At 35.8% G+C, this 24,781-nt stretch overlaps 1 protein-coding gene across 5 annotated transcripts in view; it reads right to left on the bottom strand.

Moving 5' to 3' along the window:
• The window catches only part of SS18 (SS18 subunit of BAF chromatin remodeling complex), a 90,058-nt gene that overhangs the window by 4,300 nt on the left and 60,977 nt on the right, over positions 1–24,781 (bottom strand). For 3 of the 5 annotated variants that reach the window (XM_040479187.1, XM_040479191.1, XM_040479188.1), the window contains exons 7-10: positions 24,158–24,262; positions 21,271–21,363; positions 20,436–20,558; positions 17,506–17,639 (exon numbers count right to left, since the gene is read on the bottom strand). In XM_040479187.1, coding sequence (XP_040335121.1) covers positions 17,506–17,639; positions 20,436–20,558; positions 21,271–21,363; positions 24,158–24,262 — 455 coding nt within the window. The remainder of the gene's footprint in view (positions 1–17,505; positions 17,640–20,435; positions 20,559–21,270; positions 21,364–24,157; positions 24,263–24,781) is intronic. The other 2 variants (XM_040479192.1, XM_040479189.1) reach the window with 2 other exon arrangements.

Here is a 24,781-nt window from a genome sequence, read left to right as displayed (position 1 = left end):
ACATTAGCAAAATGTTGATAATTGCTGAAATTGGTTGGTAGGTATACAGGGATCCATGATATCCTCTCTTTTGTATTTGTATAAAGATTCCTATAATACAAAGTTTAGAATAAGAACTAGGCAGTCAATGCTTAGCATCTAGGAACGTCTTATTCAATTGCTTAACTCAGCATAGTATTTAGATAATCTAAGTCTATTGTTAGACTCTATTGTTAACTTTCTGAGTCTAAAAATGCTCTTTGAGACTCAGTTTCTTCACTTAAAAGGTAAGACCACTAACATCTCCATCTCTAGATCTTAATTTTCTTTCCATTCATGGTGACATTAATTCCTACCTCATCAGTTTGTTAGGGCACTTAAATAAGAGAGGACATTAAAAAAAAAAAAATTTTTTTTTTCAACATTTATTTATTTTTGGGACAGAGAGAGACAGAGCATGAACGGGGGAGGGTCAGAGAGAGAGGGAGACACAGAATCGGAAACAGGCTCCAGGCTCTGAGCCATCAGCCCAGAGCCTGACGCGGGGCTCGAACTCACGGACCGCGAGATCGTGACCTGGCTGAAGTCGGACGCTCAACCGACTGCGCCACCCAGGCGCCCCAAGAGAGGACATTTTAAAAATTATAAGGTATCATAAATAAGCAAGCCTCAATGCTGGAGGGAAGAGCTCCCCTAGTCAATGTGTGTAATGAAATATTAATGATGAAAGTGACTGCACATATTATGAATCATGTGAAAGCAGAAGAGAGGTTAAGAACTTATATATAAGTTCTTATATATAAGCTATATAAATATAAGCTATAATTTATCTACTATATTATGAATTACTTGACAGTAGTGAGGTCTTAGCCATCCTTATACCCCAAGTACTGAAGAGTGCCTGACACTAATTTATAAGACTTCTTCAACAATGTATGCCAAATACTTTATTCAACCAATTACAAACATTTACTGAACAACTATTATATGCTCATCACCATAATAAATTTGAAAAACAGGGAAGGTAAAACTTGGAAATAAATAAAGTACAATGATAGAAGTTCTATAGAGTTCAGAAACGAAAAGATTAGGGGCGCCTGGGTGGCTCAGCTGGTTAAACATCCAAGTCTTGATTTCAGCTCAGGTCATGATCTCACAGTTCGTGAGTTCAAGCCCTGTATCAGGCTCTGTGCTGACGCGCGGAGCCTGCTTGGGATTCTCCTCTCTCTCCCTCTCTCTCTCTCTGCCCCTCCTCCACTCATGTTCTCTCTCTCAAAATAAATAAACTAAAAGAAAAAAAAGAAAATGAAAAAGTTAACACAGCTAAAATAATTAGAAAAACATTTCAGAGAATGTAGAAACGTTAAGAAAATAGTAAAAATATGAATAGCAGAGAAAAGAAAAAGGGGTATTTCAAATAAAGGAGTAGCTAAAGCAAAGGTATGATGGAAAAACGGGTAAAGAATGCTGAGGCAAGTAGGGAGTAAAAAAGGAATATACAATAATGAGAAGCAGAAGCTAGTAATTACTCGGTAATACAGAACGTGGAGTAACAAAATAAGTCTGGCTAATAATAATAGCTAACTTTTTTTTTTTTAATTTTTTTTTTCAACGTTTATTTATTTTTGGGACAGAGAGAGACAGAGCATGAACGGGGGAGGGGCAGAGAGAGAGGGAGACACAGAATCGGAAACAGGCTCCAGGTTCTGAGCCATCAGCCCAGAGCCTGATGCGGGGCTCGAACTCACGGACCGCGAGATCGTGACCTGGCTGAAGTCGGACGCTTAACCGACTGCGCCACCCAGGCGCCCGAATAATAGCTAACTCTTAATATATCTCAATAACTAATACCTTATACACACCTTGGTGTGTCAGACACTAATAAATGCTTTGTGTCCATCTATAACCTATACAGTAAATATTATCTCCACTTTATAAATGAAGAAGTTGCACTGAGAAATTAAGTAAGTTGACCCACACTTGATCCCACTGCTGGAATCAAATCAAACCACAAGCAAGGCCAAAAAAGTATACTGTATATCTGCAACCATTAGCAAATTCTAGGGTTAAAAGTATGGGTTTGGGAGCCAGAAACCAATTTCCACTACTTAACATGAACTAGTATGAACTCCACTACTTAACAGCTTCTTGCCCTTGAGAAAGTTACCTATCCTCCTTTCCTCGATTTTCTCACCTGACAAGGAAGAGTGATCATACTCTCCACCTGAAAAAGTTATTACAGAAGAAAAACCTGAAAATGCTCTTTGGATTACTCAAGAACTGACATTGCTGGAGACAGCCTATGAAAGTGAGTTCTAGTCAGTACAGGTTCTAGTCACTCAGAATTTGCCACCAAGCTGTACCACTTCTTGGCTCTGTCATCTTGGGTAAGTCACAACAACTCTCTAAACCTCAGGTTCTCTATGTCTGCTTTCTCAATTTTTTTTTTTTATTACAAAATTCCTCTGATTAGAGTGTAAAGAAATAATGAGAAAGAAAGACAACAGAGTGGAAGGATCCTGCCGTGATGAAGGTAGGAGATGTTGATGGTCTCAACTAAGATAAGGCAGTGGTTACAGAGAACTGGATGGATTTAAGGATGTATTAGGAAGGAGGATTAACAAGATTCTGTCATGTATAAGATGGAGAGAGGGAGGAAGACTTAAATATCAAATATGGCACCTGGCATTCTAATTTAATGATAATACCTCTCTTCTTTGATAGAGAATATAGAAAGGAGGAGTTAAGCTTGGGTAGAAAAATTATGAATTTGTTTTGGTTATGCTACATTGATATACTTATGATACATCTAAGTGGAGATGTCCAGTAGGCATCTGATTTTGAGAAGCAAGAGTCAGACTGGAAATAGAGATCTAGGAGTCAACGGCATGGTAAACTGAAACCATGTGAGTAAATGAGATTATCTAGGGAGAGTATATTGAATGAAGAGTCTCTAGGCTAGAAACCTGAACAATACCAATAATCTTTAAATTTCTTCCTTTTAAATGTTTTTGAATGCTTATTTATTTTTGAGAGAGTGACAAACAAAAGTGTGAGCAGGGCAGGGACAGAGAGAGAGGGAGACACAGAATCTGAAGTAGGCTCCAGGCTCCGAGCTGTCAGTACAGAGCCCAATGCAGGGCTCAAATCCACAAATGGTGAGATCATAACCTGAGCTGAAGTTGGGACGCTCAACCGACTGAGCCACCCAGGCGCCCCAAAATTTCTTTTATTCATCGAATCAAATAAATCTTAAAATTATTCTGTCATAGTACTTTTTAGGGATCCCTCCCTCTTCTCTCTCTCTTTCCTTCCATTCCTTTCTTTCAGTAGGCTTCACGCCCAGCAAGGAGTCCAACACAGGGCTTAATAAACTCATGACCCTGAGACCATGAGTGGGATCCTTAATCCACTGAGCCACCCAGGCACTCTCTTTCTGTATTCTTATGATCATCGTCCATGTTTAGGAAGTAAAGGCCTTATTTATTCACTTACTTATACTTTATTTATCAGTATCTACTGACTACTTGAGATGTTCTACTAGGTGATGGAAACTCAAAAGTGATAAAAAATAGACATGGTGCTGTCTTTAAAGGACTGACATTCTAGGGGAAGGGAGCATGAAATACGTAATATATAATCTGTCAATGGAGATATATGCTATGTTGAAAAATTGAAACATATAACATAATTAATGAAACTTCCCGACTAAAATGAGGAACAAGGCAAGGATGTCCCCTCTCACCACACTTTTACAACACTATACTGGAATTCCTGGGTTATGCAATAAGGGAGAGAAATAAAGATATGCAGATGACATGATCATCTAAGTAGAAAACCCCAAAGAATCAACAAAAAAAATCTTCTGAAACTAATAAGCAAGGATCATAGGATACAAGGTTAATATATAAAAATCAATCATTTACCTATATACCAGCAATGAACAAGTGGAATTTGAAATTAAAAACAGTACCATTTATGTCAGCACCCCCAAAAATGAAAATCAGATACAAATCTAACAAAATATGTGTAAGATACATATGAGGTAAACTAAGAAAGTGATGCAAAAAATCAAAAAAAAAAACTAAACAAATGAAGAAATGTCCCACATTTATGGATAGGAAAATTAATATTATTAAAATGTCAATTCTTCCTCACTTGATCTAAAGATTCAACAAAATCCCAATCAAAATTCCAGTGTTATTTGTGGTTACTGACACATTGATCCTAAAGTTTACAGTACAAGAAGTATAAGACCCAGAAAAGAAAACAGCCACACAGTATTAAAGAAGAACAAAGCCAGAGGACTGATACTTCCGACTTCAAGACTTACTATAAAGTCACAGCAACCAAGACAATGTGGCATTGGTGAAAGAACGGAAAAGTAGATCAATGAAACATTACAGAGAGCCCAGATATCAACCCACATAAATATAATAAACTGATCTTTGACAAAGAAGCAAAGGTAATACAATGGAGCAAAGATAGTCTTTTCAACAGTGTTAGAATAACTGGACATCCACGTGCATGACTCAAGACACAGATCTTACAGCCTTCACAAAAATGAACTCAAATTGGATCCTAGACCTAAATGTAAAATACAAAAGAGTAAAACTCCTAGAAGATAACATAGATGAAAACTTAGAGGACTCTGGAATTTGGTAATGACTTTTCAGATACAACACCAAAGGCACAATCCATGAAAAAAATAACTGGTAAGATGGACTTCATTAAAAGTAAAATATTCGACTCTACAGAAGACAGAGCAAGAGAATGAGAAGGCAAGCCATGAAGACAATACAATATTTGCAAATGACACATCTAATAAGGACTGTTCCCCAAAATATACAAAGAATTCTTAAAATTCAACAATAAGAAAACAAACAACCCAATTAAAAAATGGTCCAAGACCTGAACTGACACCTGGCTAAAGATATAAAGGTGGCAAATAAGTGGATACGAAAAGATGTCCACATCATGTCATTTACAGAAACACAAATTCTAATAATGAGATACCACTACACACCTATTCAAATCGCCAAGATCCTGAACACTAACAACACCAAATACTGGCAAGGATGTGGAAAGACAGAAACTCTCAATAAATGCTGCTGAGAATACAAAATGGTAGTCACTATGGAAGACAGTTTGGCAGTTTCTCACAAAACGAAAAGACTCTTACCATATAATCCAGCAACCATGCTCCTTGGTATTTATCGAAATGAGTTGAAATTTATGCCCACACAAAAACCTGCATACGGAAGTTTACAGTTTTATTCATAATTGCCAAAATTTAGAAGCAACCAAGATGTCTCTGAGTAAATGGATGGATAAACAAACTGTGGTACACCCAGACAATGGAATATTACTCAGCCCTAAAAAGAAATATGCTATCAAGCCACAAAAAGGCCTTAAATGCGTATTATTAAGTGAAATGAAAAGGCTACATACTACCTGATTCCAAGTACATGACATTCTGGAAAAGGTAAAAATATGAAGAGATCACTGGTTGCCAGGGGTTAGGGAGGAAAGAGAGATGAATAGAGGGAGCAGAGGAATTTTAGGGCAATAAAACTATTCTGTATGATACTATAATGGTGGATACATGTCATTATACATTTATCAAAACCCATATAATGTACAACACCAAGAGTGAACTCTAATGTACACTATGGGCTTGGGGTGATAAAGATCTCTTGATGTAGGTTCACTGACTATAACAAATAGAGCACTTTGGTGTGGGATATTGACAGCAGGAGAGGCTATACATATAAAGGTTACGCCCATATATGAAAACTCTCTGTACTTTCTGCTACATTTTGCTGTGAACCTAAAACTCCTCAAAAAAAGAAAGTCTATTTAAAAAAAAAATTAAAACATGGGGCGCCTAGGTGGCTAAGTCAGTTAAGTGTCCAACTCTGATGTCAGCTCAGGTCATGATCTCACAGTTCACGGGATCAAGCCCTGCATCAGGCTCTGCGCTGACAGCACAGAGCCTGCTTGGGATTCTCTCTCCCTCTCTTTCTGCCCCTCCCCAGCTCAAGCATGCGCACACACACATGCTCTTCTCTGTCTCTCAAAATAAATTTAAAACAAGAATTAAAATATGTTTCCAGTCAAGATGGACCTCCAGCATGAAACAACCAAAAACCACTCAACACATATGAAATAATCCTATTCAGGACACAAGGTAACAAAGGACACCAATATAAGAAACTAGGAACAAATGAGGTGAGCCCTCTGTATGTTTTACTGCACTGAGAGTCTCTACACTGCAGTGTGTGGAGTGAAACTAAGGCTGACTCTGAGTTAGAGAAATAAAGCTTAGAGTCTGGAAAGAGAACAGGAGCTAGAGTTCACAGGATCAAGCACCAGAAAGGAAAGAAATGCAGAGAGAGAGAACTGTGGAAATCTGAAGAGGAATTGTCTTGAGTATTCAGCATAGTACTGATATGCAAATGTATGCAAGGAAAAATACCAACCGCAAGGATTAGGGGAAACAATACTTGGCATTCATAAAGAAATAGTGCTTATTCCCACCAGCCAGAGTGAAACACCTTACAATTCAAGGGCCTGGGTGGAGTATTCAAAAAGATTTTACCTCAGTAGTAGAAATACTTAGCCCAGGACTAAACACTACTCTGGTCCTGCCTAACAAACCTTAAAAGCAATCCTCGGGGCGCCTGGGTGGCGCAGTCGGTTAAGCGTCCGACTTCAGCCAGGTCACGATCTCGCGGTCCGTGAGTTCGAGCCCCGCGTCAGGCTCTGGGCTGATGGCTCAGAACCTGGAGCCTGTTTCCGATTCTGTGTCTCCCTCTCTCTCTGCCCCTCCCCTGTTCATGCTCTGTCTCTCTCTGTCCCAAAAATAAATAAACGTTGAAAAAAAAAAAAAATTAAAAAAAAAAATTAAAAAAAAAAAAAAAAGCAATCCTCATAAGATCAAGCTGTGTCTAAGTTACTTACCTGTATCCTAAAACAAAGCTCCAGTATATTTCTAAGAAGACATACCTTATCTATCACCCAACGAAGTAAAAGTGTTAGTCACAGTTTCTGACATACAATGAAACATAATCATGCATGCAGAGGATGAGGAAAATGACCCATAATGAGAAGGAAAAAAACAAACAATTAATCAAAAGAGACCCAGATGTTAAGAATTATCAGAGAAGGATATTAAAATAGTTATCATACTTGTATTCCATATTTTCAAAAATTTAGGCAGAGACATGGAAGATATAAAAAGGCCCTAAACTGAAATCCTATTTAAAAAACCCAACTTGAAATTCTAGAGATGAAAAATACAATGTCTGAGATGAAAAATACCCGGGAATGGATTAAAAGCAGATAAAAAATGAATAGGAAAACATCAATGAACTTTAAGATATAGCAAGAGAAACTACCCAAAACAAAACAGAAAAAAAGGGAAAATAAAAAATAGAGGATCAGTGTACTATGGCACAACTTTAAGCAATCAAATATGCACACTGAAAAGGACAGAAAGGGATATAGAGGTAAGAGACAGGAAAACTACTTGGTCAGAATGTTTCCAAATTTGATCAAAACCATGAAGCCATAAATCCAAGAAGCTATATGTACCCCAAGCATAAAAAACAGATAATTTCACAAAGGGAAAATCGTAAAAAACAGCCAAAAAAAAAAAAAGTACACTAACTACCAGAAAAGAAAGATAACAGCAGATGCCTCCTTGGAAATAATATAAGCAAGAAAACAGTAGAGCCACATTTTTAAAGTGCTGAAAGTAAAAAAAAAAAAAAAAAAAAAAAATCCTGTCAACCTAGGATTCTATACCTAGAATAAATATTTTCCGATAATGGAAGAGAAATAAACACCTTCTTGAACATACATAAGCTGAAGACCTGCATTACAATAAACATTAAAACAAGTCTTTCAGGAAAAGGAAACTGATACCAGATGGAACTATGAATCCACCATAGGAGGGAAATGAATCCACCATAGGAGTGAAGAGCACCAGACATAGTAACTACATGAGTAAATATGTAAGATTTTTTTCTTATTACTGAAATATCTTTAAAGGATAACTGCTTTTTAAAAAACAAAAAAATTCCATGTACTATATAGTTTATAACATATGTACAAGTAAAATTTATAACATTAACAGAAAGTTGAAAAGGAAAAAATGAAAGTAAACTATTGAAATGGTTCATACTATACATAAGGTGGTATAACATCACTTAAAATATGTTACAAAATGGATGAACCTTAAAAACATTATGCTAAGTAAAAAGAGCCAATCACAAAACATCACATGTTGCATGATTCCATTTATGTGAAACATCCAGAATAGGAAAATCTATACAGACTGAAAGTAAACTACCTGTTTCCCAGGGCTGGGTGTTTAGAGATAAATGACTATACTGGAAAAAGAAATCCCATTTAATGGTACACTCTAAAATGTTAAGTGAATTGAAGTTCATGAATTAATCAATAAAGATGGTTTTCTGGGGAGCCTGGGTGGCTCGATTGGTTAAGAGTCTGACTCTTGGTTTTGGCTCAAGTCATAATCCCATGGTTCGTGGGATTGAGTCCCGCATTGGGCTATGGAATGACAGCACAGAGCCTGCTTGGGATTCTCTCCCCTCCCCCTCCTCCACTCACACTCTCAAAATAAACTTAAATAAATAAATAAATACATACATAAATACATAAATAAAATCTATAAAAAAATGTTTTTTAAAAGCAGAAAAAAATTGTTCAAAATAAGACAGAAAAAGAAACGGAGAATAAAGAACAATAAAAAAAAATCAAGATGACAGATACAACCATATTCATAATTACATAAAACATAACATTCAAAGCCCCTCCATTAAAAGGCAGAGATTGTCAGATTGGATAAAAAAGAAGGACCTGACAACTGCTGCCTTCATGAAATACAACTCAAACATAAAAACACAAATATGTTCAAAAAAAAGGGATAAGGAGTGCCTGCCTAGCTCAGTTGGTAGCGCATGCAACTCTTGATCTCAGGGTTGTTAAGTTCTAGCCCCATGTTGGATGTAGACATGACTTAAAAATAAAATCTTTATTTTTTTTTTTTTTCAACGTTTACTTATTTTTGGGACAGAGAGAGACAGAGCATGAACGGGGGAGGGGCAGAGAGAGAGGGAGACACAGAATCGGAAACAGGCTCCAGGCTCTGAGCCATCAGCCCAGAGCCCGACGCGGGGCTCGAACTCACAGAGTGCGAGATCGTGACCTGGCTGAAGTTGGACGCTTAACCGACTGCGCCACCCAGGCGCCCCAAAAATAAAATCTTTAAAAAAGAAATTAAAGGATAAAAAAGATTTATAATTCTATCACTAATCCAAAGAAAGTTGGTATGGCTATATTAATATCAGACAAAAGACCTCAGAGCAAAGAATACTATCAAGGATAAAGGAAGTTTTTTCATAATAGTAAAAGGAGTACATTAATCAACACATAAAAATCCTAAAAATGTGTAAACCTTAAGAAGGTAGCATTCAGATATATGAAGCAGGGGCACCTGGGTGGCTCAGTCAGTTAAGCATCTGACTCTTGATTTTGACTCAGGTCAAGGTCTCAGGGTTGTGAGTTAGAGCCCTGTGTCAGGTTCCACACTGGGCGTGGAGCCTGCTTTGGATTCTCTCTCCCTCTCCTCTGCCCCTCAACTCATGCTTGCTCTCTCTCTCTCAAAAAAAAAAAAAAAAAAAAAAAAAAAAAAAAAAAAAAAAAAGATACATAAAGCAAAATGGAAAGAACTGCAAGGAAAAATAGACAAACACAAATTATAGCCAGAGACTTAAAATATTCTTCCCAATAACTAATACAGTAGAAAGAAAATCAGTGAAGATAATATAGGGGACTTGAATAACACTATCAACCAACTTGATCTGACATTTACAGAACATCCTCACAGACCAGATTCTGGGCCATAAAGTAAGTCTCAATAAATGTGGGAGAATTCAAGTCACATTAAGTATGTTCTATTATGAGGATGGAATTAAATGAGAAATAAGTTACAGAAAAATATCTGGAAAATCTCCAAATATTTAAAAAGTAAATTATATACTTTTAAATAACACTTGGATCAAAGGAGAAATCAGAAGCAAACTCAGGAAATATTTTCAACTGACTGAAAATAAGAACATAATATACACAAATTTGTGGGCTGCAACATAAGAAGTACTTAGAGGGGAATTTATAGCAATAAACATCTATATTAGGAAGCGGGGCAGTTCTTAAATCAATGAGAATTCAGCTATTACCTCAAGAAACCAGAAAAGAAGAGCAAATGAAACCCAAAGCAAGCAGAAGTAAAGAAATAATAAGAGGGCAGAAATCAAGGAAACAAAAACAAATGGGGGTGGGGCAGGGGGGGAGGGAATCTATAAAACCAAAAGCTGGCTCTCTGAGAAGATCAATAAAGTACATAAAAACTGCTAGGCAGATTAACTGGGGGGAAAAAAGAAGAGAAGATACACATTCCCAATATCAGAAATGAAAGAGGTAGTATCATTACTGATACTAGAGATACTAAAAGGATAAAAAAGAAATCAACAAAACAAATGAAATGGACAAATCCCTTAACAAATAGAAACATCTCTTCAAGAAGAAATAGATAACCTGAATACCTTATGTCTAATAAAGAAAATAAATTTGTAATTAAAAACCTTCCTGCAAAGAAAATCCAGGTCCAAACAGCTTCACTAGTGAATTGCACCAAACATTTTAGAAGGAATAATACTGATTTCATCCACATCCTTCAAGAAAACTGAAAAGGGATCATTTCTTCCCAACTCACTTTATGAAGCCTGTGCTATTTTGATAACAAAACCAGATAAAGGCATTAAAAGAAAACTAGAGTCCAATATCCCTCATAGATGCAAAAACTGTTAACAAAATTTTAGGTGATCAGCTCTAATAACATATAAAAAGGATAATACATAGTTTATCCTAGCTATGCAAGATTGATTTAAAACTTGAAAATCAAAGAATATTATTTAACATACTAAATTTAAAAAGGAAAGCTATGATTCCTTCAAAAGATATGGAAAAATCATTTGACAAATTTCAGTATTCATTCCTGATAAAAATTCTCAGCCAACTAGGAATACAAGCAACAAGTTCTATCTGATAAAGGATATCCACACAAACCCTACACATCTCATGTAAGGCTGAAAAGGCCGACTGTTAACCCCCTAAGAGCAGGAGTAAGACAAAACATGTCCACTCTCACTATTTATATTCAACATTGTGTTAAAGGTTTTAAGGTGAGGTTAGATTAAGGGGGAGAAAAGTGGAGCATTCAGATTGTAAAGGAAAAAATAAGTCTTTTTCCACACACGTGATTTCTATGTGGAAATTCTGACAATCTACAAAAAAAACTACTAGAAATAATAAGTGAGTTAATATTACAGTTCTGGTAAAATATCAATATAAAAAAACAAACTACTTTTATACAACCAGCAATTAACAATTGTAAATTAAAATTTTAAAAAATTTACAATAGTATCAAGAATATAAAAATACCTAGAGACAAATTTGACAAAACCTATGTTAAGACCTGTATGCTGAAAACTATATAACACTGCTGAAAAAAAAATTTAAAGGGACATATGCCATGCTCATAGGATGGATACTCACTGACTTCATGTTAAGATACAACTCTCTGAGAATCTATACGTGTAAAGCAATTCCCATCAAAATATCTGTAGGCTTTTTGTAGAAATTGACAAGCTGATTATAAAAATCATATGGAAATGCAAAAACCCAAATGCCTAAACAATTTTGCAAAGGTTAAAGCTGAAAAACTAACAACACGCGATTTCAAAACTTACTGTGAAACTATAGTAATAAAGACAGCATGGTATTGACATAAAGACAGAGAAATAGGTCAGTCCAGAAATTGACATTTTATGATTTTCAGCAAAGGTTCAAAGACAACTCAGTAAAGAAAGGCTAATCTTTTCAACAAATAGTGCTGAGAAAATTAGCTATCCATTTGAAAAAATAAGATGCAAACTTCAATTCGTGCTTCATAGAAAAATTAACTCCAAATGGATTACAGACTTAAATGTAAAGCCTAAAAATATAAGGCTTCTAGGGATGCCTGGGTGGCTCAATCAGTTAAGCACCCAACTCTCGATTGCAGCTCAGGTCCTGATCTGCGAGATCAAGTTCCGTGTTGGACTCTGCGCTGACAGTGCAGACAGAGCCTGTTTGGGATTCTCTCTCTCCCTCTCTCTCTGCCCCTCCCCTGCTCATGTTCCCCCCCGCCCCTGCCAAAAATAAAGTATAAAATTAAATTAAATTTTTAAAAAATATAAGGCTTCTAGAAGAAAGCATTAAGAGAAAATATTTGTGACTCTGGGTTAAGTGAAGATTTCCCACACATAAAACCAAAAGCATGATCCGTAAAAGACAAAGTTGATAAATTCGACTTCATAAAAATGTTAAAGTTCCTGTCTTCAAAAAACAATGTTGAAACAATGAAAAGAGAAGCAACAGACTGGAGAAAAATATTTGCAAATTACATATCTGATAAAGGATTTGTATGTACAATATATAGAGACCTCTCAATATTCAATAAGAAAATAAGGGACTGAATTTTTTTTTAATAAGCAAAAGATTTGAACAGACATTTCAGAGAAGATACATAGATGGAAAAATAAGCACATGAGAAGATAAGTCATTATCACTTGTCCTTTAGGACATGAAAATGAAAAGCACAATAAACTATCACCAGACATACACCAGAATAGGTAAAATTGAAAAGACTGACTCATTGAAAAGTATCAAACTGTGTACTTTTAATATATGCAGTTTATGGAATGTCAATAATACTTCAAAAAAGTTGTTTAAATACAGAAGGGTAGGAAAATACAGTAGTCCCCCCTTACCCACAGTTTTGCTTTCTACAAAAACTGTGGTCAACTGCGGTTCAGTAGCAGATGATCCTCCTGACATATTGTCAGGTCAATAGCAGCCCAACACCATGTCACATGCATACATCATCACCTCACTTCACCTTATCGTGTAGGCATTTTATCAGCTCACATCATCACAAGGGTGAGTACAGTACAATAAGATATTTTGAGAGAGAAAGACCATATTTGTATAACTTTTATTACAGTATATTGTTACAATTATTTTTCTATTCTTTACTGTTAATCTCTTCCTGTGCCTAATTTAAAATTATACTTTACCATAGGTGCATTTACATAGGTAAAACATAGTATATACAGGGTTCAGTACTATCTGTGGTTTTTAAGAGTCTTAGAACATATCCTCTGTGGGTAAAGGGGGGCTACTATAAAGTGAGGCAATGCAAGATGTTACTATTTTACATAGGTAGAAGGACTCCTTGATATGATACGGTGACAGAACAGAGCAGAGATTTGAAGAAAGGGAGGAAGCCAACTATACGTCTCGGGGAAGAGTTCTGGCAATAAAGGGTGCAGCAAATACAAAGGTTCTGAGGTAGAAATATGCTTGATGTGTTTAAGGAACAGTAAAGTGACTGCAGCAGAGTGAATGAGGGCAGCTATAAATACAGGGATGAAGTGAGGGGTGCCTGAGTGGCTCAGTCGATTAAGCGTCCAACTTTGGCTCAGATCATGATCTCAAAGCTCACTGAGCTTGAGCCCCACATCAGTTTCTGTGCTGACAGCTCAGAGCCTGGAGCCTGCTTCAGATTCTGTGCCTCCCTCTCTCTCTCTCTGCCCCTCTCCCTCTTGTGTGCTCGCTCTTTCTCTCTCTCTCTCAAAAATAAATAAATAAATATTTTAAAAATTCTAAAAATACAGAGATGAAGTGGTGGGACAGGTAGTGGAGGCACAAGTCATGTAGGACTTTGTAGGTTATTCTAAGGTCTTGCTTTTACTTTAAGTAAGACTGAAGTCACCACAGGGCTTTGCACAGTGGGGTGGCATAATCTAATGTTTTTAAAAGATCATTCTGGGTCCTATGTGGAGCATATCCTATAGCAGAGCTAGGACAAAAGCAGAAGACCAGTTCAGGTGAATGACAGTTGTAACTCTGACTTGGGTAAGAGCAGAAGGTTGTAAAAATGGCAGATACTGGATATATTTTGAAGGGAGAGGTGATGAAATTTGCTGGTTGACAAGATGCTTGATTTGCAAAAAAGAGGGGAGCCAAGATGACTCCAGGTTCTTGGCCTGAGGAACTGAAAGAATCAAGCTGCTGTTTAGTGATATGGGAAGAAATGATGGAGAAACAACAGCCCCTAGCAAGGCTTATCTCTCAATTTCCCCCCTTTGAATTCACTGTGCACACTGCTAGAAGAGTCATCTGCCTAAACCACCACTATAATTATATTACTATTGGATTTAAGAATCTGTATTAGTTTTCTGTTCCCTTCATTATCTTGAAGAGGTGAACTACTTTCCCTAAAATGAAAAGACCAACAAGTGTTTGGATTGGGGGATACAGATAAGGTAAAATCTCTGATAAATATGGGCAGACTACTAACACTGAAGTAGCTAAAATGGTCCTCTCTTCATAGCCTTTTCTAGTGGGGAAGGAGATGTGGCTGGCATCTAGCCAAACGTCATGGGTCTTTTTCTATAGTACCATCCCAAATTCTTAGGAACTTTATGGAGTGGAATAATTATAATGAAAGAGGTAGTGTATCACGTATCTATCATATATGTTATATATCACAACACATAATCTTTCACATATCATGTTCACCAAGTGCCACGCACAGCTAATATATTACATCATTTAAAATGTCTTATAAAGGCTTCAAATGATGTCAGGATACAGTCCAAGTCCCGTAACATGGCTTGTGAGAGTCTTCCCGATCTAAACCTAACTTCTCTCTCCAATCTTGCCTCTCCCTCCCCATGCTTCTACTTTACTCAACCACACCCCTTAACACTAGTAGTCCTTTGTGAATGCACCTCTTTCTGACTAGAATGCACTTCCCTCTTCTATGTCTACTTGTCTAATACCTACTCATCCTTGGGCCCTCACACTATTATAATACTTCCCAAAGAACATTTTTTCTGTGATCTAGATTAGTATCCCCCTTCCACAAAAGTCTTGACTTCAAGGACTTCTCATACTATATTATACCATCTGTTTATTCTTCTGGATTTCATCTAGATTTATCTAGATTTAAGCTCATAAAGGTAGAGTTTATGTCTATCTTTATTTCCCAATGTACCCCAATCGTAGATACTTGGCATATAAATGTTGCTCAAGAAACATTTACTTAATGACTGATGTTAAGTTTAGGGGATTTAGAAATACGTCATTTAGAGAGAAAACGGTTAGTTTAGTCCACAACATGCTGAAGTTGATGGAAATGGCAAGACATCCAAATAGAGATGTTCTGTACAAGTTGAAAAAATGGAGCTGAAGTTGGTTTGCAGAGGGTGGGCTAAGGATACTGAAAATATAAGACAGGGTGAGTAGAGAGACCAAGAAAAACACTGACCCAAACATTTTTACTTAAAAGAAAGACAAGAAACAAGTGAGACAAGAAAATGAAACAATAAAGAAGGAATCACTAGAAATCTAAGAGAAGTAAAGAAGCACAGTAATTAGAAGCAAAGAAGACCATTCAGGAATGAAAATAGGAACATGTGTCAAATGTGTCAAAAGTGAAGGCAAGAGGGGCACCTGGGTGGCTCAGTTGGTTGAGGGTCCAACTCTTATTTTTGGCTCAGGTCATGATCTCACGGTCGTAGGACTGAGCCCCGCATGGGGCTCCACACTGAGGGTGGAGCCTGCTTGGGATCGTCTCTCTCCCTCTCCCTGTGCCTCACCTGCTCGTGCACAGGCACTCTCTCTCTCAAAATAAACAATAAACATTCAAAAGTGAAGTTAGAGAGACCAAAATAGCTAGCTGTTCCACCAGCTGTAGGGAGCATAGGAACTAAAATAGTGCCCAACACATGAAGATAATTAATAAACATTTGTTGACTGAAAGAATAAATGATCAGAAGCTCATTTTTTAAAAAGTTAACTTGTGGGGGTGCTTGGGTGGCTCAGTCAGTGGAGCATGGGACTCTTTGATCTTAGGGTCGTGAGTTCAAGCCCCACATCAGGTGTGGAGCCTACTTCAAAATATCAATCAATCAATTAATTAATTATAAATAGATAAAAATTAAAAAGTTAACTTGTGGACTAGAATGAGCCTAAATCTTGCGCTCAGGAATCTTGCCCTTAAGCACTCATTAGCCAAGACTTTTTTTACTTTTAAAATCTAAATAAAATTTCTGCCTAACCCTTTGATTGAGTAATAGTGTATTTTTAAATATATGACTCATTTGTCCTTACCCTTTTAAGTCTCTTTTATCTCTTTTATCACTTAAATAGGACATGTCAGTACAAGGCATTGTAGGCTTGAGAGAGCACTGATAAAAAAATTGCTAATACCTCAAGTTCTGATTAGTACTGCACTGTGTTGTTCCTCAAACCAGATCACCAACACTGGCCCTGGAACCATAACTTACAAAAAAAAATAAGCTGTTTTAGGTAGCTTAAGTAGTGAGCAGACCAGATTGTCCTCACTAGAAGGTCATTAGACAAATCTGAAATCAATCTAAGGAAACTGCCAACATAATACATCATTTTCATTATAATTTAGAGTATGCATAACAGCAAGATTCAGAAAACAATGACTGTGGCACAGATTAGTTAAGTCTGAAAAGTTTACTGGTGAAAAGAAGGAACTTAAATAAATACTAGGTTCAAGAGGATACAGTCATCTTAAAATGAGCTACATCTCTACATATGTGAAAGCAGAAGGAAAGATAACAGGGGATAAACGTTAAAAAAAAAAAATTTTTTTTTTTTTTAACGTTTATTTATTTTTGAGAGAAAGAGAGTGAGAGAGAGACAGAATCCGAAACAGGCTCCAGGCTCTGAGCTGTAAGCACAGAGCCCGACGTGGGTCTCGAACTCACGAGCCATGAGATCATGACCTGAGCCGAAGTCAGACGCTCAACCGACTGAGCCACCCAGGCACCCCGAGATAAACATTTTTAATACTTGAAATAAGGGATATGAAAGGAGGCAACAGAGGCAGAAGTAACTATGGATTTAAAGAGACAGGACACCACCAATGTGGCAGAAGGTAATGGATATGCTGAAACGAAGACAAGAGCTACTAAGAGAGTTGACACAGATGGATTCCATGTCTCTATGTGTCAATGCACAGTCTTCAGCAATAAATGTGAGGGAGATGAGAGAAATCAGGGGCTTTAGAAGAGGGAATGATGTCTGGAATGACCCGGTAAAGACCAGAGAGAGAGAAAGAGAAAGAGAATATGAATATGAATGGATGTTGGGTCTCAGAGATAAGACATGTTTTACATGTGACAGTAACTATGGTCAGCTGTGCTAGCATTCTATGAAAAAGACTTAAAAGTAAATTTTTTTGTTAACTCATATACTATGAACAGGAGGAGGGAAAAACAAGCCTTCAAGTGAAAAACAACCTTATCAAGGGTGAGCAAATAATGGGGCAATCACACAGTTGACCAAATAATTTACCTGGTCATATCCATAAGGCCTCTGCTGTGGCGGCTGTGGTGGTCCAGGCTGCGTTGGTCTATAACCCCCATACTGCTGACCTTGTCCTTGTGGGTAGTTAGGATACTGAGGACCTGGACCACCCTGTGAAGGACCTGCAAAATAATTAACATAAACAAAAGCCCAGATAAAAACAGAATTCTTGAAAGGGTTTAGAACCAGGTGTTATCACATTTTTATATCTAAACAAAAAAGATAGTTGGTATCTTGATCTTCTCAAATGCTTTTTGAAATAAATTCCAAAGGTTGTAAGAATGAAAATATTATAAGGATAGTGCCATGTACAAAATGTTTTGATTCGGTGTAACCAGTGAGCTATGTGTTAGTCATGAATTTTTTTCCAAATACGTAAAAGCGACTCAGGAGTTGTTAAGCAGGTTAATTCCATGGTATCAAGAAAATTCATCTATACCACTACTAGAAAGCTAACCACTGTAAGCAACAGGTAAAAGAAAAAGCAACAAGGGCCCTGGGTGGTTCAGTCAGTTAAGTGTCAACTCTTGGTTTCAGCTCAGGTCATGATCTTATGGTTCATGAGTCTGAGTCCCTCACGGGCCCAGCTTCAGGCTCTCTCCTTCTCTCTCGCTCTCTCAAAATAAATAAACTTTAAAAATAAAAGTAAAAAGTAAATACAAGAAAAAGCAAGAAGCAGATTCAAATTAAAATACTGAAATAATTTCTAAATAAAGTTTGAGAATCAATGATATTTACAGCTGTATGACTCTAGATTTACACTTGCAATCACCAGAGAATCATAAAGAATAATTTTCCATGAAATTCTAGATTGATATTTGCAATCACCAAAAGAATGCTTTATGCTCTGCATTAATAAGTTTACTACCACAATATTTTCAAACCAAAACCAAAGACTTGAAAAGCCACAGGTTGCATGTGAAAAAACTTGATTCAAAAGTTACACTCTGTGTACCAATCACCTTTAATACTTAACCCATAAAAATGAATGATTTCCAATTCCAGAGATGGCAAGGGACTAATTTGGCTTGCCAAACAAATATGTCTGTTTCATAAATTCTACTACTGCCTATTGTAAAGAATGCTTTATAAAGCATAAGCCGAAAAGCTTTGACACTTAAATGTTTTCTATCATAGCCATTCAAAATCTGCCATAAAAAAAACACTGATGGCAGAGGAAAGTGTCAAAGAGAATAAATGTTCAAGCTTAAATAAATTCCATCGGTCTATTATTTATTTAATTATTATACACTCAATTATTAAAAGTCTAACTCTTCTATTAGAAGAAAGTATGACAACAGAAGCCTACAAATAAGCAAAATGGGAACTTCTCCTTTGGGATTCCAAGGTCGAACAAAACAGCAGTTAACTACTCTAACCAAAAATACATTTCATTTACTCCCTCTTCCCACTGAAAATAATATTTATCTTAAATAAATGAATTTACCTGATTTAACCACATCATATTTGTTTTCACGTAAACACAGTAAAACCAGAATACTTATTCAAAATACAAATATTCAATGGTCAGGAAATTAAAATGCCATTTGAGAAGAGCAAGAATTCCTTTGTAAAAACAAGAAATCCCGGGATGCTTGGGTGGCTCAGTTGGTTAAGTGTCCAACTCTTAATCTCGGCTTAGGTCTTGATCCCAGAGTCGTGAGTTTAAGCCATGCTGGAGCTCACTTAAAAAGACAAAACAAATAACAAAAACAAACAAGAAATCCATGGAATATTTCCAAAAAAATTTGTTTAATGTTTATTTTTGAGAGAAAGAGAGCACAAGCGAGAGAGAGGCAGAGAGAGAGAGAGACACAGAATCCAAAGCAGACTCCAGGCTCTGAGCTGTCAGCACAGAGTCCGATGTAGGGCTCGAACCCACGAACTGTGGGATCATGACCTGACCCGAAGTCGGACGCTTAACCAACTGAGCCACCCAGGCGCCCCCATCCATGGAGTATTTCTAAAGTCATATCTCAAATTAAAGAACTAGAACTTATCAGTTTGGGGGGAAATGCCTGGCTCCTAACACCTGACCAAATTTCAATGCATAAGTGGAAGACACAAGAGAATTTCAATCTGATTTTGGTTCTGAGACTTGCTATAACGAGTAGACAGAGGTGCCCAGAGTAATCTCAGAGCTTAAACTAATGAATAAAAATAATAAAATATTACTGATGTAAAAAAAGAGACTACGTTAGCAAGAGATGATGTCAGATTAATAAGCAGTTACTTCTCTAGCATTAGAACCATATTTTCATATATAGAGAGTAGTGACAGTGGCCTAAAATTTATGAATGAGAGATCAGGTCTTTATCATTCCCACTCCCTGTCTAATAAAGTTATTTAAAGCTAGATATCCAGCTACTATAACTCTTATAGTGAGTTTATAATAAGAAAATACAGCTATACTTCCCCAAACTCTGTAAGATACATAACAGCAATAAATACACCTCTATGGATGCGTATATTGCTATTTAACCAAAGAATGACAAAACATTTTCTTTATGCATTCCAAGTAAATCTCATTTGTACTCCAAAAGTCAATGTTATTTTTCATAGTAACAGTCATTAGTTTTAGAAATAAGTTTGCTAAGTGAATTACGTAGATATGGTCAATAATCACCCAATTCATCGGTTTTCCAAGCACACACAAAGCTACTGGCTGGGCATGAATGCCAACGAGGTTTAAGAACTCATTTTAAATGATTACATACCTTACCTTTGGTCAATGAACCCCCTCTAGCTTATGTTTCTTTTTAAATGGATTACCAGTTTACTGGAGAAAAAACATTTTCAATTACTCAGTCAGTAATAGACTGAGCTAAAATCGTATTTTTGAAAAGAAGAATTCTTAGAGAAATAAACATTAAATATGTCCTTCAATATTTCAAAACAAAACTGCAAAAAACTATTACCATAGCCCTGCTGCTGTCCTGGATAGCCCTGCTGCCCTGGGTACTGCTGTTGCTGGGGTGGATATCCCTGTTGGGGAGGTGGTCCTTGGTAAGCATCTTGTTGTTGGCCATATTGTGAATTTCCTACAGGATAATTGGAGAAGAGAAAAAGAAAAAAAACTGAGAAGTTTGCTTAATTAACTTTTTTACTCTAAGATGCATAGCCAACAACACAAGAACAAAATGAAATGCCATATTGATTTTTGAAAGTTAACAAAACAAAGAAAAAACTCAAACCAAACAGAAGGATTTCGGCCAAACAAACTGCAGTTAAAGCCAATTTTGCAAGGTTGAACTGCAGCATTTTCAGCGTCTCTGCCATACGAGCATTACATTTACTGGAACATCACAGTCATAAGATCATGACTATGCTAAATAAAATAAAAAAGACAAAATTAAAGACAGCTACAAGAGCACACACTAGCTACACAAGATCAGCAAGCTGTTTCCTAAAGGCACTATACTTATATGTAAAATTATACATATGTAAACACACACAAGAAAAAAAAATTGGATTGATGGATTTATGTTCAAATAGAAAATTTCCACTGAGGAAAAAATTATTTTTAAGTGTTTTAGTCTTTTTATTGTTGTTAGAAATGGCAAGTCATGGTCACACATTTTAAATATTTGTAAGGAAATTATTTTAATTGTTCTGGGCTCCCTGTAACTTTCAAGACAGCCAGCAACTAGTATTCTACAAGAGCTCTGCATGGGTAGAAGTTGTCTTATGCAAGAATTTTCATTCCTGTAGAAGGGGATATATATGTGTATGTGTGTGAAGGTATATAGATACCTCCTTCGTAGTAATGTTGTGAGGAATCCTCATAAGGCCTATCGTAGCCTTGTTCAGGATACGACGGTTGCTGATAACCGTAATCATTATGACCTACATCAATTCGACAAGAGACAGGAAGAAACGTTAATGGCCACTGAGTGAAAACCCTAAATATATTTAAACTTTCAGATAAAATTGAAAAAAAGAAAAAGAAATGGAAATACATAAAAAATAATTTCAATTGCATTAGCCAAATATTTACCAATGTGATTGTTTCCATATTGAGATAACGTGCAAATTTTTTAAAAGCAAAAACAGTAGTTTTAGAAACATTACACTTAGTCTTAACTGATCATCCTCATCAAGGGGGGGGGGGGAGAAAAACTTTATCTTCAATTTTTTTAAAAAAAGAGAGAATGAAAGCATTTAGGCCTTTCACATGTAAATAACTTGAATTAAATTAGAATGAACAAAGGAAGCAATTATCATATTTTGTCAAACACCTGTTCTGCTGGTCGCCAATTCCACAGCATATGCTAAAACAATGCAAAATATAAAAAAGCTCCATAAGTTTTTTTCCCCTGAAAGAAACTGAAACAAATTCTTCACATTCTATTTACTTGCATAATGTATCTCATAAAGTTATTTTCAGATATAAGAACATTATTGCTTAACGCTGCCATTCTAGAAGTCTTTAAAAAGTATTTCTAGAGTATCATAAACATATACCTACATAAAATTAATACTGTGTTAAGTGCTAGAGTACCCCTTTAGTATTAAGGCTCGATAAATTTTATGACTGGACTTTAATGAAAATCAATAGTCTAGTTCTTTTAACTAAGTAGTACTAAGAAAATAGAGGAAATAACACTTCAGTTAGCTAAAATCTAAACTAAATTTTCAAAGAATGCCTAATTAAGAAGGAATACAGTTATGAATAAATGTTATACTCAGTGTTCTAGGATTCCAACATTCCCAAACTACCTCAGAAATATCTACATTAAGGGTTGGCAAACTATGGCCTGCAGTATAAATATGGCCAGTGGCTTGTTTCTGTAAATAAAGTTTTACTGGAACACAGGCATGCCCATTCACATTTCCTACAGCTATTTTCATGCTACAACAAGGGTTCAGTAGTTGAGACTAAGACCATATGGCCCACAAAGACTAAAATACTTACTCTCTGCCTCTTTACAGAAAGAAGTTTGCCAACTCCTAATCTATATATTTACTGGCATAAATATCTGGTAAGAAAATATCCAATGCTGTTTCAGAAAACTGTTGTTATGAATGGAATACTCTACATAAATGTGAGAAAAAGATATTAATACACACCTATGCAAAAATGATACCATTTAGATTTTTTAATTCCCTGATGTAATAAATAATTTACAGTAACCTTAAAGTTCTGATATATACAAAAATAATATGTCTATCTATTCTGAATAGAAAGGTCATATTTATAACAACATACATTTCACATTTCAGGAAATACACAGGACCAAAATAATAGTGTCAAATTCAACTCAGTTATATAAAACGCATTTTACAAATTAAAACAATTGTTTACTTTCAGACTTCCTAATAAATAAATTTAACAAACTAGATTTCACTTCTTTAAAATATCCACAGTATATAAACCTTCTGAAGTTTTTCACTGAAAAAAATCTTAATATAATGTCTACATGTGAAACAACAAAAAAAATCCAACATTCTGAATATTCAGGGCAAGAAAACCTGAGACTTAAAAAAATATGTCATTTTCTTATAAGAAATATCCGTACACATCCTATCACTGGCAAACATATATCATATGCAAAATTCTACAGGTGTTTGCTCTGCCTCTGCAGTAAAAACCAGCATCCTTATACTGATGTACCTTTATGCTTTACATATGAACCCAAAACTGGCAGCTAAATGATTTTTTAAATACACCACATTCTATCTTCTTACTAGTTTACATTAGCTTCAAATCGCCAGTCCCAACACTTTAGCTTTTAATTTTTAGTTTCTCCAAGTTTCTCTGTTAAATAGTTTACTTAAATATACCAGGGGAGCTTCCTGGATAAATGAAGATTTTGACAAATCCTTTCATAACAAGACAAATCATACTGTAACGTGAACAGCTACCTCCAATTTACCACAGTTTTGTATGTTTGGATTATTTTTTCCTCAACACTGTATCATAAAATTTCAAACATACAGAAAAATGGAAAGCCCTGCACAGTGAGAAAGCCTACTTCTGCTTGGATCATTACTAAATGCAACACATCTTCAGTGACCACTTTTTCACAAGCCCCTTCCCACTAAAAAAAAATACCATTAAGCTAAATAATTAAAATTAAAATCTGGTTTCCAAATGCTTTTCCTATTCTACTAACTCTATACGCAGTTATATTATGGGTATAATTTAGCCTCCAAAATTTTCAAATGTAAATGCTAATGTATATAAACCACAGTTCTTTGAGAAGTATTTAACGTTAACTAAAATGATAAAACTTGAAAACAGACTCAAGAACTATTATCTTCTATGTATTTATACAATGCATAAAAGTAAACCAATGGGTGAACTTTGCAGTGTGTGAATTATCTCAATAAAGCTGCTATTAAAAAAAGTGAAATCAGTAACATTTGCTTTGGTTCAATCTTCTTTTATATAAGAAAGGATTCCAATGACAGAATGTCATTCCTGATGGTACTAATATGGACTATTTAAACAAAATACACTTTGATAGAGATTATACACTAATGCAATCACTGGTGCTTTAGATTATTAAAGTGTTTCTAAATTTAGAAGAAACATATTGTTAGTTTCTTCATCCTCATTAAAATGCTTTGAACAGCTATCTGCATTAATATTGGGGAGGGAATAGAAAATGGGAAAGTTAACATTAGGAGAGTTTACCATCAGGGTAATATTGCTGGTTCATGCCTTCTGGAGGACCTTGTCCACCATGACTGTATTGGTCCCCATAATAGTCTTCCTGGCCTGAGTACTGCTGTGGTGGGCCTGAAAAACCACAACCAGTCAAGACATAAATAATTTGTTTTCTATGTCATCAAAGGCTTTCTTTTCTAATCTGATATTGTAAGAGATTATTTCTCACCTGTAGATGCTCTGGCAATTGAGATACTTTGAACTATTTTTATACACACACATCCAAAAACACACAGCAACACCACGTTTCACAAAAATTATTACGACCATACATACAGGAGCTAACAATACCAACTTAAAAAAACAAACACTAACTTCTTTAAAAAAGGTTCAAACTAGTAGAAAATTAATTTTCTTTTTGATGTTAGAGCAGTTTGGAATACACTAGGGTTTGTTTCTGACCACATATTAAGTAACTTCTCAAAATTAAAATTGTATTTTCTGCTATACATTAGTGAGCTTTTGATATAAAATTTTATGATATAACCTCTTCCCAGAAAAAAATAAAAAGGAAGCTGTGTAGCAGGAAGTTCCTATCCACTCCATGAACCTTTGTACCGACTATATCCACTACCTTTTAGAAAAAAAAAT

This window comes from Herpailurus yagouaroundi, unplaced genomic scaffold (assembly GCF_014898765.1).
Source record: "Herpailurus yagouaroundi ecotype Mexico unplaced genomic scaffold, PumYag 142, whole genome shotgun sequence".
NCBI classification, from domain to species: Eukaryota; Metazoa; Chordata; class Mammalia; order Carnivora; family Felidae; genus Herpailurus; species Herpailurus yagouaroundi.
Note: the sequence above shows the minus strand (reverse complement) of the source record. Positions and strands in the feature narration are given on the sequence as shown.